The sequence below is a fragment of the Grus americana genome, chromosome 4 (assembly GCF_028858705.1).
Source record: "Grus americana isolate bGruAme1 chromosome 4, bGruAme1.mat, whole genome shotgun sequence".
Taxonomy (NCBI): domain Eukaryota; kingdom Metazoa; phylum Chordata; class Aves; order Gruiformes; family Gruidae; genus Grus; species Grus americana.
In genome coordinates this window covers 72,463,758-72,481,952 of record NC_072855.1, presented here as the reverse complement: position 1 = coordinate 72,481,952, position 18,195 = coordinate 72,463,758, and the positions used below count along the sequence as shown (strand labels likewise).

Sequence of the window (18,195 nt, the reverse complement as noted above, 5' to 3'; positions counted from 1 at the left end):
GCAAAGTTAATTGGAAGGGAGAAAAAAATCCCTTTCTTTGGCTGTTTTGATTTGTGTGGCATGTTTACTAAACATCAACACTACCTTTGATAGATGCATATAGGTCTAGGCTTGCAGAGTCAAATGATTTGCATGAGACTTCTTTGCATCATCCAAAAAATGTAAGGGTAAGCTTGTCATCACTCTGCGCCTCTCTTTCTTAGCCTGGGTAGCCATTGACTCTGCAGTAGAGGTACAATGAAGGTCTGTACGCAATCAGGGAGATGGGGCTTGGGTCTGTGCTCAAGTCCCTACGTTCATGTAAAAGTATAGATGTAGTCCCAGGTTCTCGTTCCACAAAATATTTGTCACCTGCTCAACCGGACCTATCCAAGTCAAGTTGGTTTACAAATAAAATTAAAAAGCTTTCAAAAGCCTTTGCACAGTTAAATGTTTAGGAATTGGACCATCAATTTACTTGAAATAATCTACCACAGAGCTAGCACAAAGAACGGTTTAACTTGCAATCATTATCCATCTCCCTGAATTAGATTAGAACAAATGACCTAGAGGAGAAAAACGTTCATGTCTTTATACCAGGAAAAGAAATGTCTCACAATCCTTTGATTATTTTTCAAAGGAATAAAAAAGTGCATGTAAATATTTTTGGGGTATTTTAATCTAGTTAGGATCATAAAGGCCTATTTCTGTATGGCAGGATATGTCACACAACATTTTCTGCTGATGCTAAACATACATATATAAAAAGATGTTTTAAGCAAGAAGTCTTTACTGTTTTGGAAAAGTTCCCCCCCCCCCCAAGAAAAAGGGAAATCACAATTTTGTACATTTAATATGATGGAAGAATAATTTTCTTTGTTTTTTTGTTTAGTTACATCTCATTTCTGGAAATTTGTGTAGTTTTATCACAGCTATGATGGACATTATAGCATTACATTTGCACAAACATAAATAACAGCTATTTTGAATGGCACACTTGATTAATTTTTAAAAATGAGGCCTGTCTACATTTTTGTTTTTAAATTTAGCCTACTTGATTTCTAATACGAATCAGGTAAATTTGTGAGCTGTCTGATCCCTTCATTAATCATTTTTAATTCAATTTGTGATTTCCACACGTTTGAAGTAAAAATGCACAGAAGTAAAAGCAAATAAATTAGCACCAATAAGTTGCATGTACATATTACAGTTCTTGGGGTAAGAAGAAAGAAAACGTTGTAATGCTGAATTAAAAAAAAAATAATAATGTTAAAATTGTATCTTTCAACTTTAAATCTGATCTACATAGCTGACTATCCTGCATATCCTGTCACAGACAGTGGAACTCTTCACTTATATTGAGGAATTTATCTCTGGGACAGGATACAGCTCTCATTTCTGCATGAATGAGAATAACTGTACATCCAAAATTGCTCAGCAAAAATGGAGACTGAGTTGAAAAGCCAACATCTAACAATGCTAAGAAATCTAATGGAATACTTCTCCTTCTCTAAAAAGTCTAATAGAGCATTCCCGTTTTTGCGGTATCTGAAACACTGAGAGATTTATTCACTTACACTTCAAGTTTGCCACTTCAGATACGTTATGTCTATTAGGTAAATAAAGCTTACAAAACAAACCCCAAACCTGAAATAAACAGGTAATACTAATTAAAATATAGTAAGGGGAGAGCAAGACTATGATGTATTTTTACTCATTATTGTAGGTACTCTATGATCTTGAATAAACCACTTATGATGATTCACTGTTCAATGATTACTGCATAACTTCTGAAAGGTATTTTTATCTCGCATTCATGACTGGTTTGCATTCTTCATCTGAACGGATTCCTCTTGCAGCTATCGCTCAAAGGGAAGAACACTTACAGAGTATTACTGCAATAATAGAAAGGAAATGGATAATTCAGAAAGCAAAATTAGAAAGGAATATATAAATACGCAAAGATAACTTGGCTCTAGCCCAATGAAACCTATAACTTACATTATTTTAATCAAATTTTATGACAATAATGAATATAAGAAAAAGAAATAAGCCTTCTTTTAATTTTAAAGCACAGGTGTTAGCTGTTATATTTAAATACTCTTTGCTTGAATCTCTTTATATAACTGTGATCTTGGACAGAATTAACAGTACCCTGTACTGTACAAAATACTGATAAAAAATGTAGCCATTATTAGATTTACATAGCATTTTTTATCTTAGACGACTCTATAGCTCTTTGCCCCTACAGTGCAGGAAAATAATTGAAAAAGTTAAAAAAAATTGAGTACCTTCTATTTGAAAGAAAATTATGGTTTTAGTTTGTCTTAACAATGTATCATTTAAACTATTTCTTTTCCTCTAATAGCTGTAAAAGTCTGTACTTCCCAGGTCTGACTGGAACACATAGAAGTCTTGTATATCTAACTATCTCAGACTGGTGCTATATTTATTCAGTTATGTCAATTGTGAGAGTGCTTATGTCTGCCGTGAGTATACCATTTGTGGAGATTTTTGTTTTTAAATAATGAAATGCCATTTTCTGGATTCCTACCAGTGGAATATGGGGGGGGAAAAAAAAGGAAAAAAAAAACAAAACAAAACAGCAGAAACATTACTTGAAACGTTAGGAGTAATTTTTGAGATTACTGTGTTATGCTGGTTTAAAATTCCAAAATGCCTCTTGTCCTATAAATTTAAATCCTATGCCAAAAGTAATTTAGCCACTTATGGACATGAGTCTCTTTGGAAAGCAATGAGGTATTTGCAGTTAAAATTTTCAAAGGCACTAAAGTTATTTATTTTTGATAGGCAAACTCTATTCATTATGAATAAGTGCTATTCTTAAATGTACAGACTTCCTTATTGTGACAGTCAGGAGCTGGAGAATTGAATGTGTGTGCCTAATCTTGGGTCTGTGCGCAGCAAAGTCTTTTCTTCTCTGCTTGCCTCTATCTGAGGAACTCCTTGGCCTGCACAGCAGAGGAAATTGTTCTTGTTTCTGGCTCTTTTGCTGCACACAGTAACTGATTTTCCGCTGTCATTTCCACTGCTTTAATTTTTGAGGGCTTCCCTTCCTCTTTTTTTTTTTTTTCTTTTTTTCTTGACCAAAGGAGGAAAAATAGGGAAAGCCATTTAAAGAATGCAACAAACAGCCAGTAAGAGAAGGAGCTGCATCTATTTATCATGTTTGGACAAGCACGCTATAGGGATCGGTGTTGCTATTTATCTGGCAAGCCTGTAAATAGCTCTATTTGTACACTAGCCATCGAGAATCCACAGTTTCATGCTAGCAGTAGGATGACTGCTGCTGGGAAGTAGCTGTCAATATATTTAATTTGTTTCAGAAACATAGTATGGTGAAGTCAGAAGAGAGAAAAACTATGTATTTGGTACCTTCTTGTAAGACAGGAAGTAGGAGATAGAATATAATTTTTAACTTCAATTTAATAAAATTGTTGAAAGAACTAAACATGATGATGGTAATCAATGTGGATTCACTAGAACTCCAAACTTTCCTAAGGTAATGTGATTTCTTTCTTTGGTAGGACAATGGTCTTTATTGGTTGAAGAAAATATTGTGGACATGGGAAAGCAAATCTTCAGAACTTGCTTCCTAAATTTTGCCTGAAAATTATGTGCATGTATGAGTTGCAAGAGTAAATCTGCTTTTCTTGCATACACATGAATCTATTTCATATGTGTAAATGGTGTTATTTTACGTGGCATTTCCACAGGTTGTCAGGAGTAATGTGGATTAGAAATAAAAAAAATGGATGCAGAGTAGATTCACCAAAGAAGTTACGGGGATGACAGACTCCTGTTTTAGCAAGTAACCTGAGTCCTCTGACTTTATCTTTTCACCTCCAGCATCATGGCTGCATTCAGCACTGGAGAAGGATTCTTTATGAAACTGCTTGAATGCAACCTTTCTTTATTCATAAGGAATTTTATAGATGCTGATATTGTGGATTCATCTTATGTCAGAGTGAAATTCTGTCACTTTGTGACTTTTTTAGTTGCCTATTTGTGCTTTAATTTGACACTCATCTATTCTTGATTGGAATTTAGATGACAATGGAATGTAGCTGCACGCAGCCGTGTGTATTGATAGGAATCGAGATCTAAAAAAGTTCTTGCTTATAAATGAGATGCAGTAATACCTTTTTTGTGCTGTACTTGAGATAAAATGCTGTGTGCTTTGTACTTGCAGTATTCTTTATGTTCAATATGGCTACACTGCTTCTTATTAATTAAACAGGATCCTTCCCAGCACTGGAATGTTACAGTCTGCACTCTCACACTCTCTGGCATCCCTTTAGCCCGCGTCAACTAGCTTTCTGCCCTAACAAGTCCTGGACATGGCACGGGTGTCAGAACACGGGCCAGGGACCATTCCTGAAAGCAGATTGAATAAGAGACCACTATATGGCCCCCATATATTGCTCGATATGGCAGAAATTTTAAGAATGTGGATATAAATCATTCCATTCTCTTAGTCTTAAGTGACAAAGAATGGTCATGGGCAAATTTATTCATGGATCGAAACTGAGCCAGTGTGTCTTTTCGAGTAAGAGAAGTTTTGAAATGAACATGAAAAGTTTATGTGATACACTTAAGTGTATTGTCTTGGTAAACTGGGACAGACTCTCTGAAATCTGAGTGTACGCTGCTCATGAAAAACAATGTTAAGTACTGGGCTTTAGAAATGGAAAATAAAGCGCTCACAATATGAGAAGGGGACATACCTGCCAGATCCTCATGCCACCTAATCCCTGCCAGGAGAGTGGACTGGTGGAAAAAACATCACAGCAAAGATAAACTGGATAGGACTACACAGTGTGATGCTGATGTAATACTGTAATGCATGTTACCTCGTGTAAGAACAAGTAAATTTAATTATTTCAGGCCAAATCCAGCATGATTAATTTAGGCACCTCTGAAGGCCACGAAATGGTGACTTATACATGTCTGCTTCTCCCTTGAATCTCTAGGGAACTTAGGCACTTAAGAGCAATTTAGGAGGAATGCTTCATATCCCTTCTCTTCTCCCCAGGGCACTGAAAATTTGTCACATTGTAGCCAGCCATTAGTGTATTCTGCATTGGTTAACTCTCAAACTGACATGTTCATTTTCAGGCTTGTCAGCTTAGAGAGATGTATATTGTAGATTTCAGAAGGGTGCAATAAAATGGTGAATTTTGGGAAAAAAAAATACTGAGGAAGAAGAAGATTGAGGAGAATAAATTATTGTTGCATATGAATACATAAGCATTTTTTATAAAAAAAGGAATGAAATACTGATATTACTAAGGATAGTACCAAAATGATTAGCTTACAGTGAATTGGGAAGAATGTGAATTTGCTACTCGATCATTTATGCAATTACAATAAGGTGCTGATGGAGAATTTGGAAATATTCTTAGAGAATATGCTCTGTGCTTAGTTTGACATACATCAGGAATAATTTAGGAATTACTTAATTGGCCTTAATACAGTACATAATTATAAGAACTCTTGCAAAACTAAATATTCCACGATTCTCTGAATATAATGGTGATGCCATGTATTATCTTTAGTGTTTTCAAGTAGATAATATGGTTATAATAGTACAGAAAGATGATAATGCTTTCTTCTGCTCACTGTATCTTGTGGGAAAACGGTCTTTGGTATTTTTATGGTACATTATAGAATATAGTTTAGCACTTTCTGTGCTGAACTGTAGTAACTAAAAAGCATTGTTTCTGCAGTAAATAATGGCAACCAGAGATAAATCAAATCCGACATGTACTATGCCACTGGGCTGTTGCTGGCAGTGAAAAAAAATCGTCAGCATTTAGAACAGAAAATAAAATACACATAAAAGTGTCTTATGTGCCACAGAACATTTATGACAAAATCCAGGACTCGATTCAAAAGAAAATCCTTCTTAATCATACATTTAATGTAAAGCACATGTTGATTAAGGTCAGTGCTTAAACTTAAGCCTATGCTTGCGGATAGTCCGAAACAGAGAAAAAATTATCTGGTGCTTACATGAGCTAGGACTTGGATACTTATTCTTAAGAACTGAAATGCTTTTTTTTTCTTTTTTTCCCTGATGATCAGCTAAGTCCAGCTAGAATATAAAACTCAGAGCACTCAATAGCACCAGAGAAACATAATTTCAGTGACTGTCGTGATGGGTCAACATTTGTATCAGATATTCCACTTGCGATATGAACATATTTACCAAGACACGTTCCAAACATTAAAAATCTCTTTTAAGTACGCATTTTCCAATCTCGAAATGCAGTGGTGATATGTGTCAGTCAGAAATTTGGTCAATAAACTTATTTCAAGAAAGAATGATAATCTGTTTAAGTTGTTGATATCGCATTCAACACTACATTCAAATTTGAAAAGCGGCACTTTCGTACTTAAGCGCAAAGGACAAACCTCTTTCCCCCTTTTCATGGAATAGGTAACACTATTTTTTCATGTTCACTAGATTATGGTCAGTACAATGTCCATCACTGTCAAATTTTGGCTTGGCTGGGAATCACTGTTTCTTGAATTGATTTAAATGAATATAGACATGGAAATGTATGCACTTAATGCAAGACGAAAGGAAAAGACAATATATGTGGGTACAGTGTTTGTTTTATACAAAAGATAGCTTTTTGGCATAATCACCTTTGTTCCAGAAGTAAAGTGTTTTCTCGAAGGAAGGAAAGATTTTAATGGTCTGGGGGTGGGGGGTATTTAGCTGAAAGCAAGTCTATTTTCAGATAAGATTCAGTGCAACAATTCCAAACTTTTGCATTTTGGCCTACTTTATTTGTTCACAGCCTGAAGACCTAATGCTCAAATTTCTTTTTCATTTCACATGAAATCTGGGTAATTGCACCCATCAGTCCAAATGCTGTTGGTTTATTTTAGAAACTATATTTTGGGGTTTGCAGATCCCAGAAAGAACATTTCAGTCATGCTGAATTGCATGTCTTTATTAGGGACAAATTCTGCCTTGGTGCAACTTAGATGTTCACATGAAGGAGCTTCTTCTGCCTTCCCTGTCTTGTCAGGTGTCAGAAACGGCCAGGCAGAATGTGGTCCCATTCTTACCTAACTCCCTTGGTGGCCTTCAGGAGTCTTCAGACATACACTTAAGCACATAAACGATGGCCACCAGAGCCAACTGACTCACTGACATTAGGGGAGAGTTGGCCCTTTTTATTTTTTTAAAGTACAGAAGTATGTTCCATCTTCCTTTTTTCAACCATTTGATTAATACAGAGTTAACAAAACCACATTAATTTTGTAAAATGTAACATGGGAATCTGGAATGCAAACAATTTTGTCCAAGTGTGCTCTACATAGATTTCTTAACTAAAGCCTTGAAAGAAAAGGAAAATAAGTTCCCTTTAGACTGATTCATGAGGAAAAGATATAGGAGAAAAAATATTACTTTCATATTTGCATACCAAAGTTTATTGGACTGGATAAAACAATCTCTTTATAATGTCATTAGTGGGATTTTCATAAAAAAATTATTAGCAATGCTTTAAAAAACTTCTTTAAGTAATAGCTCCCCCCCCCAAAAAAAAAGGACTGCAAAAGATACTGACTTGACACCTGCAATAACTGGAATACTTTTTTATCCACAGAACGTGGGTGGCAGCAGAGTAATCCCCATCCTACATGCCCCAGCCCCAGTCCCAGCCGTGTGTCTCACCCTTTACCTGGATGCACCACTACAAAGGGTGAGGGAGCTATGGTAGTTTACTCTGCGTTCCCATTCATTTGTTGACCTCTTTCCAAAAATATAGTTGCTGATAACTGAACTAGAGCTCCAGGTGAACTGAAACAGCCAGGTTATTTCATATAGAATACCTTCTACCACTGCTTAAATCCTGGTCTCTATTCAGTTGGGCCAAGTTAAAACAAGAATGCTGAATTTGCAGTCTGTTGGTCGTCTCTAGAATTATCCATTCCGGGCTCTGTCAAAGCTAATGGGACTTAGTGAAGGGCAATATTTAATCTGCTACAGTTAATGTATAGACCATAAAGCAAACCATACAAATATAAAGAGAGTTAAAATTAATAATGCAAATTTAAAACCAACATTGCCATAACATATATGAGGTAATTAACTCCTTTTTAAATTATTGTTCACTACAAGCGAAAGGTATTCACTGTAACACCGGAATAGCTGGGCTATTTCTGAGTGGAATGCAGATTACTGCCTCTCGTAGTCTCTGTATCGGTTGCAGTGTTGGGTGGCATGGGGAGGCACACATTTTTTATAGGGGACCCACAAGAAAAAACATAACGCCTTGAGTGCTTGCATAGAAGCCCATATCTGAAAGCCCATATGAAAACAAATATTACTTGGAAATTGTGCTAACTTACAGAATTTGGATCTGAAATAGCAAGATGACAGTTTACGTACTGGCTTTCCCCCCTGTTCTCCTGTTGCATAGCTAGCTTTGATTTAAAAGAGTTTTTTAAGTTCAGCTGTCTTCTTTCTCCTGAGTGAAGTGGTCTCAGCAATACTTCTGTAACAGCAGCAGCATGCCTGGCATTGGATATTCTTTGGAGATTTTATTATGTAGGGGTTCATTTGGATCTTTAGACTGTTGGCACTTGGGGGAGCTCAGCAGTCATCCTGTTACAGCCGATATAATGCTGTGGGAGTTGATGGAGCTCTTAAATATAGTCTAGAGTGAAAGCGACAGTAGTAGTAAAAGGTGTAGGATGTGGGGTTTTGCTGCTGTGGAGGGAAGCAGTGGCCCTTCTCTCTGTCCTAGTTAGATTAGCTGGCAGTACTAAGCAGGAGAAAATTTTTATTCAGAGAGTTTGAAGGTCTTCCAAGTACAGGCAATCCCTTCCAGGGTTTGCCAAAAGAGGAAATGTATATGACTGTATTCACGGCTGTAAAGTAGTAGTGTGACATCAAGTTTGGATGCAATAGGATGATTCACAGCAGGGTGAAAGGAAGATTTATTAGAGAGACTAGGGCTTTACAGTATTTTCTGTTCATTTCTGATTCATAAGCTAGGAATAATCATTGCATACTTTATTTTCTCCTTTCTGTTTCTGATGTTAGTGGTTTTCATTTCTTTTTCTGTTCATCTCCCACTGATGTCTTTACACGCCTTCTCTCGTCAGTCTACACAGAACTAGCTCACTGTGAATGGGAGGCTTACTAATGTGTACCGAGGAACAAATTAATCTTAATGTATTTTTTCTGGTTTTTATTTCCAGTTTTTACTGCAATTCCATATAAATTTTATGCATTAAACGCTCTTACTGTAACACTCAAAATCTTTGTTAAGGTCTTTGGGGAAGGATCGATAGCCAATACAGCACAAATCATGTACCCTAAGAATTTTAATTGGAATACTTGTGATTCTTTAATCATTTTGTTCACCTCAAACACTATTAGAATATATGTACAAATAGTATAATTACATTAAGAGAATTATGAAACTGCTTATTCTTAAAACCCTCTTTCTAACTAGTACCTGTACTCACACAGACTTGAAGTTTCCCTATGCACTAGTTTGAGAGTTCGGAACAGGAGATAAAATAGGGATGAAAGAGAGAGCTGTGATCTCAGAGGAGATATTAGGCACCAGAAATTATGGTGTTCTTGTTCCAGCTCTTACACTGACTCTGATACTTCCATTTCTATAGCACTTGCCATCTCTGGATCTCAAAGTGGATTATAAAGAATAGTGATTTAAACCTTCCTGCACCTCTAGGAGATAGGTAAGCAATATTATTCCCATTTTACAGATGGAGAAATTGTGATACAGAGAGGCTTAGTGTTTCTTTTTAAAGTTTATTTATGAACACACATGCATGCACACACACAGAGCCAGAAACAGATGTCAGAACTTTCATTGCCCTCTGTTTTAAGCTAAGTCCATCCTCCTTTCCATTTAACCTCTCTGATTTATATTCCCCATCTGTAAAAAGACGGAAACTGGTATAGATACAGAGAGATTTGCTCGCACATAAATTTCTGTGCAAATACAGAAAAAAAAAAACCCATGGAGGACAAAAGCTGCCTTTGAAAACCCAATGCAGTTTATGTGTTGGCAGAGGATATTTTAGGATTTGGGATGAAGATTTTTGTAGGTGGGAAGAGATGCAGGTGTTCTGCACCCTAATGTGTAATATTTAGTTATTTCTAGAAAATGGCCCCTTTGTTTTGTAATATAAGCCTATTAACTGAAGTTTAAAAATTAAAAAATGCACTAATTTACGTGGCAAAAAACTGGACAGGGCCATTAACTCAATCTCTGTATTATGTGAAAGAATATCGTAAACAGATTTTGCTGTGCACCTCAAGTGCCACATCAACACCAGCAGCCAATGCACTGTGTCAGACAGGAGTAGGACAGGAGTGCCGCAGGAAAGCAGCAGCTGCCCCGGCTGCATAGCTGTATAGTTTTCTCCCATGCAAGTCCTACTGTGTCTGTACTGCAGCACAAGTTCCTCAATCAGACAGCAATCTAGACATATTTACAAGAGAACCAAAATTATTAGTGAACTTTTGGAAAAAAGTGTTGAAGATCAAATATAAATCTTGTTATTGCTATTACTATTATTGGCATGATTGTTTCTTGTAACATTTAAAAAGATATTTTAAAAGATGTGTAGAAACTTGATTGGTCTGTTCATATACTGCCTCAAAACATCATGAAGATTCTGATCTCATTAATCTTGACTACAATGTAGAAAAAAATCTTGTGGATGCTTTTAAAAATCCTTTCTAATTCTGCTACTAATTTACTACAGAAGTGAAACATCCAAAACATAATATATTAGATGTTTTGATTTTAATGTTAGTAACACATCTGGCAATTGTCTGTATGTTGAACAGATAGCTTATAAATAAATGTTTTTCACATTTTTCCGCGTGCATCCTATGGCATAGGCAAGCTAGATTAGACAAACATACAACACCCATGTTAACATTTTCCTGTAAGTAACCTAACTTCCCTACTGTGATACAGTAGATACATTTCATATGTTTATTAGTGAATATATTTAGTGAATAAGTATGGCTACTGTATATATTTATGTTAAATGGAACGGAGACTGGATGTGTTTGTGTGTCAGCATGCAAGCATCAACATGTATATATGGATGGCTTGATTCAAAGATTCATTCTGAAGTTAAGATTCCTTTTTGGTTTAGTTGTAACACTTCATGCACAGCAATACACTGAATTTCAGGTAGGGATTTAGTTGATTTGGAGCTAAGGTAAAATCAGATTTTATCATTATAAGCTTTGCTAAACAATAAGGACAACGCTGATGACGACAATGATAATGATAATAATATTTCAGCAAGTGATTTAGTTCCTTGTCTCAACTTCACGTGTGACTGAGATCAGAATTTAACCCAGGGTCTTCCTGAATGCTAGTACAAATCATTTTTACCTTTGCTCCCAATTACAGTTAAAACAGCCAGTGTCTTGAGGTAATACCACTACCACAGCTGGTGGATTAGGATTTGGGTTTGCTAATGCATTGACCTTCTTCGTCTGTGTAACACAAGTTAATTTGCAGCCTGACAGTAAATGCTGAAGTTTGAATTGTAGCACTAATGCACCATTTTTTCGTCTCTGTCAAACCAGACTAAAGGGTCATTTGGTGATGAGGATAATGGTTCATTTTGAAAGAGAAGGAAAACCAGCTCCTCAATCTTTGGGGGATTCTAGAGCTTGCTTCAAATAACACAATGAACAAGGAAAAAATAGGCTTGGAAATTCCAGTAATATCGAACCTGCAAGTCTGACTATTTGCCTTGTTCTTATACTGATTCTGTATAGGCACATTGGAATACTTGCCATGACATGTTAGACAGCATAATAAAACAGCATGTGAAGTTTGGTTTTCAGGCTATCAAGCCTCAAAAAGACTTTTCTCTGAAAAGTGAATCAACATTAAACTGTTTGCTACAATGGGGATTTTAAGCGACAGTTTGTGACAAGTTTTGCTTGTTTCTCTACACTCTAAGAAATACTAAACCTAAGAACTGTTGGAGACCGATTTTTTTTTTTTCTCTCAGAAGTGTCTTTCTTTCTCTCCTGCAGCACGGAAAAGGATATGCTAGTCACTTCTACAGGACTTACCTGAAGCAGCATGATTTGCACAAAAGTCGACCAACAAAAAGCATCAACTTTCAACTTCATTATCTTGGCCATCCAGTTCTGTGTAACTGAAGGATTTGTGTGCTGTTGGAGACATCATGGCCAACAATAGGACCTAATTGCTCTCAGCAGGCCTGAGAAATGAGTTGAAATGTGTAGAACTGTAGAAACTTCAGAGGCAACTGATCTTGCCTCTCTGATCAGTGTGTGCCTGTTTACAGCACTATATATCGTTCTCTCTCCAAAATGTCACTGAGCCCTTTAGATGTTTATATTCACCACAAGAAGCCAATCGTACAGATAAAAGAAATGTGCATTATAAATGCAATATCACTGTTTTAAACTTGACTGTTTTATATTATTTTTGTGTGATCAAGTGTTCCCCAAACTATTCCAACTTTACAAGAGAGATTGTGATCATGTTCTTTTCACCTGTGGGTCATAAAAATGTTGTTAATCTGAAGACCCACAAAATTATCAAAGACATTCTGTAGTTTATACACCGTGTTGCAAAGTGTTTACTGTACTATTTCAAAGCTTCTAAATAAATATAAAATATATATATATTATATTATATATAATTTTCCGAAAAACGTGGTACAGCTTAGTTGATTTTTAAATGGATTCATACAGTCTACACCATACACTAAAGTGAGAAGGTAATTCAGGGTTCCTAAGCTATCCTTGCTAAAAACAAAAATAAAATAAACCTTTAATAGTACTTCCCCAATATTCGTATTTTGGTCAATCCTGTTTTTCTTGTTTAAAAACAAAAACAAAAACAAAAGCTGTAAGCAACAACATTTTGTCTAAAAGTTGTAATGAATCTTCAATGCCAAAGATGCAGCTGTCAATATTACCAGAAAGAGCGCTATGTACTATCAGAGGTATAAATCACTCTCCATTATTTTGATTATATTTCTATGGTTTTTAATTTGGAATCACAAAATCTTTTATAAGGCTCTATAAACTCACCTGTATATGTTGTTAAAAAGAACACTGGGTGTCTGTACATTTTGCAATGTAAGATATAATGTAAGTGAAGTTAAGTATTTTAAGAAAATCATCCCAAACTCATAAGTATGCATACGTACATACACACACACGAACACACACACATCTCTCTTTGACATAGTTTTGTGAAACTATACAAATATATTGCCTAAAAATATTTCTCTTGTGGCTAGGAATAGTTGTTGATAGAATTCAAATTTCCAAGGCAAAGTATATGCCAAACTATTGACTCTTTTATCACAAAGGAGATTTGAAATTAGAAACATGGCACATTCTCAGCTGACCCTTCTCCCGCTGGAGTTAAAAACGGGCTGGCTACCATCTTTGTTGGGAAAAGGATTAAGCCCTTGCATATAATCTTTATGTTCTGTAATAATTCTGTGGTCTGAAGCGGTATCTTAGAGCGTTTCTTTTCTATGAAATATTGAAAAAGGTAAACTTTCAAAGGTAAAGGTTAAAATTACTTTCATGTCCATCGAGTTTAAGTACCGTTTACTAAATGTACAAATCTAGTAAAATGTTTTTTTCTTTTTTTTTCTTTTTGTATTGTGTTTTTTTCCCCACTGTATCTTAATATGGCAAATATTGAAAACAAATGAGAGAACACTGTGTTATCAATCAATGTCTAGCCAAATTTGAAGAAATTCCTAGCAACGAGTCAATATTAAGTGAGACACGACAAAACCTCTCATTGATTGCAGTGGAATTTGGATCATGCTGTTCTGTAGAAATTCTGATATCCCCACCACCTCTGTCACAGGATGAATGTGTGAGAAGCTGAATTTAGCCACTGCTATGTCATAATAGAGTTTGGGTTTCTTCCTTTTGTTATTTTGTTTGTTTGTTTGTTTATAATGACACTTTCTGTTAGATAGAAGTATAGAAATCATCTGTATGGAAACCATCCTGCTATGGATCCAAACAAGACTCCTGATCAATTTGCAAGAGCTCTTTGTGCAAACAGCTACTGGACCGAGCCCTGAAGTTGTTAATTTAACACTCCGAGCAAAAAAATATGCTTGTTAAACACTTTTAATGTGTACATCTAGCACATTTGTATAACTGCAAAACATTTTGTGGCATCCTTTTTAAAATGCGTATATTATACAAACACAATCAAAAAAAAAAAAGCACCAATAGCTATCGATTTGAGCAAACACAGCAGTGAAATGTTTCTCTAGCTGTAGGTAGTGGGACTTCTAGTCACCTACGGGCTTTGTTAATTTGATGAAGAAAAGCAATGAAATTTGTGACAAATATTTCTTTTAAAGGAGTTTGGTAAATTTTTGTTTCTGCTTTTAAAGCAAGAAAGTCCTTGCCCTTCTTAGAACTGGTTTTTCTTTATTTTCAAGTATCTCTTTAATATTAGATGTGGTGTAAATTAAGGGGTTTTTCAGTCTTTGGGAGGAAAAGGAAATATTTTTCCTTTCTATTTCATGGACAGTTGAAGTGTTTTTATTTAATGAAACTCCTCCACATTTTGCATGCCATTTTTTCTGAAAAACTAAACCATATCATACCCTGTCACTCATTTCCGTGAACAGTCTATATGATATACATGCCCTTTTTTTTTTAAAAAAAAAAAAAGTTAAATTATGTAGGCATCAGTCCATGTATACACAAGAAATCCTTCTGAGTTCATTGGGAGAGTCCCAGAGGGAATCACGACGGGATGCAGAACTGTTGAGGAAAAGGTTTTTAGGTACTACAGCCTGGGCTCCCAAGAAATTTAAAGACGTAGCTTTTGCTGATTTCCCTAGCTCACTGTGAATGTCAGTATGGTAACATCCGACCACACAAGCTTTAGGGCACATTAAGAACCAGTACATAGCTGCTGTGTCCCAAGAGAAGTGCTGAGAAACATATTGGGCAGTACGGAGGCTCAATTTCTCCCATTTCTTTGTTTTAGCGGGGAAGATACCTGTTGCATCCAGCCAGCTCCCATTGAAATTGGCTTGTTCAGCATCTCCCATATATTTCATCACACTACTAGGTGCCTATCTGCAGTGATAGGTATGTAAATGCCTTGAAACATTAGCTTTTGTATTTGCCTCTTCCTTTAAGCCTATGTGATGCAAATGTCTAAGGACTCTGACTTGTATATTGGACTCAAAAGTAAACTGAAGTAGTCAGAAAATGTTTAGATTGGAAATTAAGGGGAAGTATCTATACATGAAAGCTGGGATAAGGAAGGTTCTGACATCTCCTTCATTAAAGGTTTTCAAAAATAGTTCAAAAAATACCTGTCAGGGATGATATAAGTGTACTTAAACTTGCCTCAGAGAAAAAGCGTGGACTAGCCTCTCAGTCCTGTTGTTCTGTAGTGTTCCTAGTAGGGCATGCTAAGCTTTGGAGGATGTGGTCTGTACACAGCTGTAGGGATAAGAATGTTCTATCCTTCAATTAGGTATCAGAAGCAATATTTAATGTTTAAATTTACAATTTATGAGCATAAGAGAACAAGCTGTCTGTGTCAAGAACTGTCTTTGGAGTAAATTAGAGTTCCAGCACAGAAGACAGGATCTTATAAAAGATAACAAAATGGAATGAGATCTGTAAATTTTTTTTTTCCCCAATTCCTGATTTAGATAGGTAACAATGGATTTCTAAGCAGCTTGCCTGTTCAATTTCTTCAAAACCAGACTTCACTTTCTTCCAGATGGATTCTTCCAAAACAATACTGAAACATTTCACTACTTGAACTAAAATTCCAGTGATTTAATGCAAGTTTTTACTAAGCTGCCTATTGAGAGAAAGAAAAAAAAAAGAGGTGTTTCCGTTAATATATTCTAAGCTGATTTGAAGAAGGTGTAGTAATTTTTCATCAGTATTGTTGCAAAGTTAAGTGGAATGACAATGCACAGATAAATACAATTTGTAAAGATGATGCTTCCTGCATTATAGTCACTATATATGTGTGGGGGGAGATGTGTGTGTGTATAATTATAGTTCAAAATCTGGTAAGTTGCCACTGGATTTTCCTCTTACAGCTCCTATCAGTAAATGCAAACAGAAGGGTAGAAACGCATTTATGATACTACCAAGTTACACTTGTTCCTTAGTGTAGGATGGAGTTTTGCATTCAAGATTTGAATGCAGCCCCTTCTTCATGCATTATACCCACAACCAAGCACACATTTCAGTATTTGACTTTCAAAATTTTCCCTGCTTATAGTAGGCTTTTTTTTCTTTTCTTTTTTTTAAGTACTATCATTCCTCAGGGTAAAGGGTGGATAAATAGATAGTCTTCCTAGGCTGATAAATTGTCATTGCAATTTTGCAAGGCTGTTAAATATTTGTATGTCTTGTACGGAGAAAGCTGATCATATCCTGCCATTGTTCCATGTTCAAGTCTCAAGTTTTACGGCACTGGGACTATTTGAATTAAAATCTATACAAAGGTGTAGGGGCCAAAATAAGCATCTGTGATATACATTTAGTTATTGCAATTTGACTGCAAAACATTGGCATCAGATGTCTATAAAGAACAGGAAGTTGTTTATTCTATTTGCAGTAATGTAAAAGCCAGTAAGATTTTATTCTAATATGCTACGAGAAATTCTGAAACTGTGACTTAAATCCATTGCACTGATCCCTACAATCAGAGCTCAAATTCTTCTTAAAGAGGTCCTTCATTTTATTTTGTCTCTAATCTGCTAATCTGTCTTGGTATGAAATGGATACGTATATATAAACAAATACACGCATCCCTTAAACCGCATTGTTGAGCATCTGTGTTTTTGTAGATATCCTCATATGTAAGAAATGAGCAAGAACTAACTTGGACAGCTTTCTTGAATTGAAATTGTTTTTGAATTTGAATTTGTTAATAAAGTTCATGATATTGACAGACATCAGGAAAAATGAAATCTATGTGGGTGTAGTTCTCCAGAAGGCAAATGCTTCATTTAGGAAGCATCCTGTCAAAAATGTATAAATGTGAGTGCTGGAAAAGTTGCTGAGTCAAGATGAAACATACTGTGCTAAAGCTTTCTGGTTTGCTGTGTCAGCACTGGTTACAGCGTCCTCTGGATGGTGACCACTTCAGCCAATCTGAAGATATCTAAAATGGCAAACAGGATTCAGAAAACATTTACCATTCTTTCCGAAGAGAGTCGAAGACAATAGGTGAATATATACTAAAATATGTATGTATGTTATACAATATGGAAAATTCAGTTAAGCCAAACAATGAAACAGTATGCTTCCAAATACACGCACTTCAAAGATTAAAGTTCATCTGATGCTCAACCGCAAAGCATGTTTTGGGTCTTTGAGTTGCACTAACAGTGAAGAGCAATGTATTGCCTAACAAAGCCTTACGACAACACGATAAAGGGAATGTAACCAAACCAACCTTAAGCTTTAGAAGTCTGGGATCCAAACAGTCAGGTTGCAAAACTGAACTGCATTTTATATGCATCAGAGCCTAATTCCATTAAAGGCAATGGCCCAAGCCACAGTGATTTGAAGGACAGCAAAAGGAAGTTTTCATTTCTTTCTTTATGCACATGCATTTTTAAGCGAGAGCAGCCTACAGTAACATTATTTGACACCAGAAAAAGGGAAACTTCACCAGCTCTGCTTTTAACAAGCTGTGTAGTCAAGTTTGGAAATTTGGACGTGGCTACATGTCAGTTTAAAACAGACATGTTTCTAATAATTTCATCTCAAAGCAAAATAACACAGCAAGTTAAATGATAGCACTGTTGAGAATTTCTAAGACAACACAACCAGAAATGCAGTCCTGAAAAGATAGATTCATGGTTTTGCTATGCAGAAGGGCAGAGAATTAAAAATTCATTGGAGCAGAGTATTCGCACACTGCCATAGCTGTTGATTGAAAATGTGAGCAAAGCAATCAAAGAAAATACCAACCTCAGCAATGAATGTTTTGGAAAGTTTTGCTTTGGAAGGTAACAAACTGATCGTAAGCACATTATCTCCTTTCAGACCTAGACTGAAAGATGTTTCCTATCATCTTTTCTGGTCCAACTTCTGCTTGGAGTATGAAAGCAGTCCTCTGAAGGGTTTGCTTGTTCACCTCAGTGTGG

General features: G+C 35.9%; 1 protein-coding gene across 3 annotated transcripts in view; it reads left to right on the top strand.

Annotated features, from left to right (window-relative positions):
- The window catches only part of PCDH10 (protocadherin 10), a 37,773-nt gene extending 20,379 nt beyond the window's left edge, over positions 1–17,394 (top strand). The window contains exons 5-7 of one of the 3 annotated variants that reach the window (XM_054825032.1): positions 7,626–7,721; positions 9,658–9,732; positions 12,071–17,394. In XM_054825032.1, the coding sequence (XP_054681007.1) occupies positions 7,626–7,721; positions 9,658–9,692 (131 nt within the window). In that variant the 3' untranslated portion in view covers positions 9,693–9,732; positions 12,071–17,394. The remainder of the gene's footprint in view (positions 1–7,625; positions 7,722–9,657; positions 9,733–12,070) is intronic. The other 2 variants (XM_054825033.1, XM_054825034.1) reach the window with 2 other exon arrangements.
- The last annotated feature ends 801 nt before the right edge of the window (positions 17,395–18,195 follow it).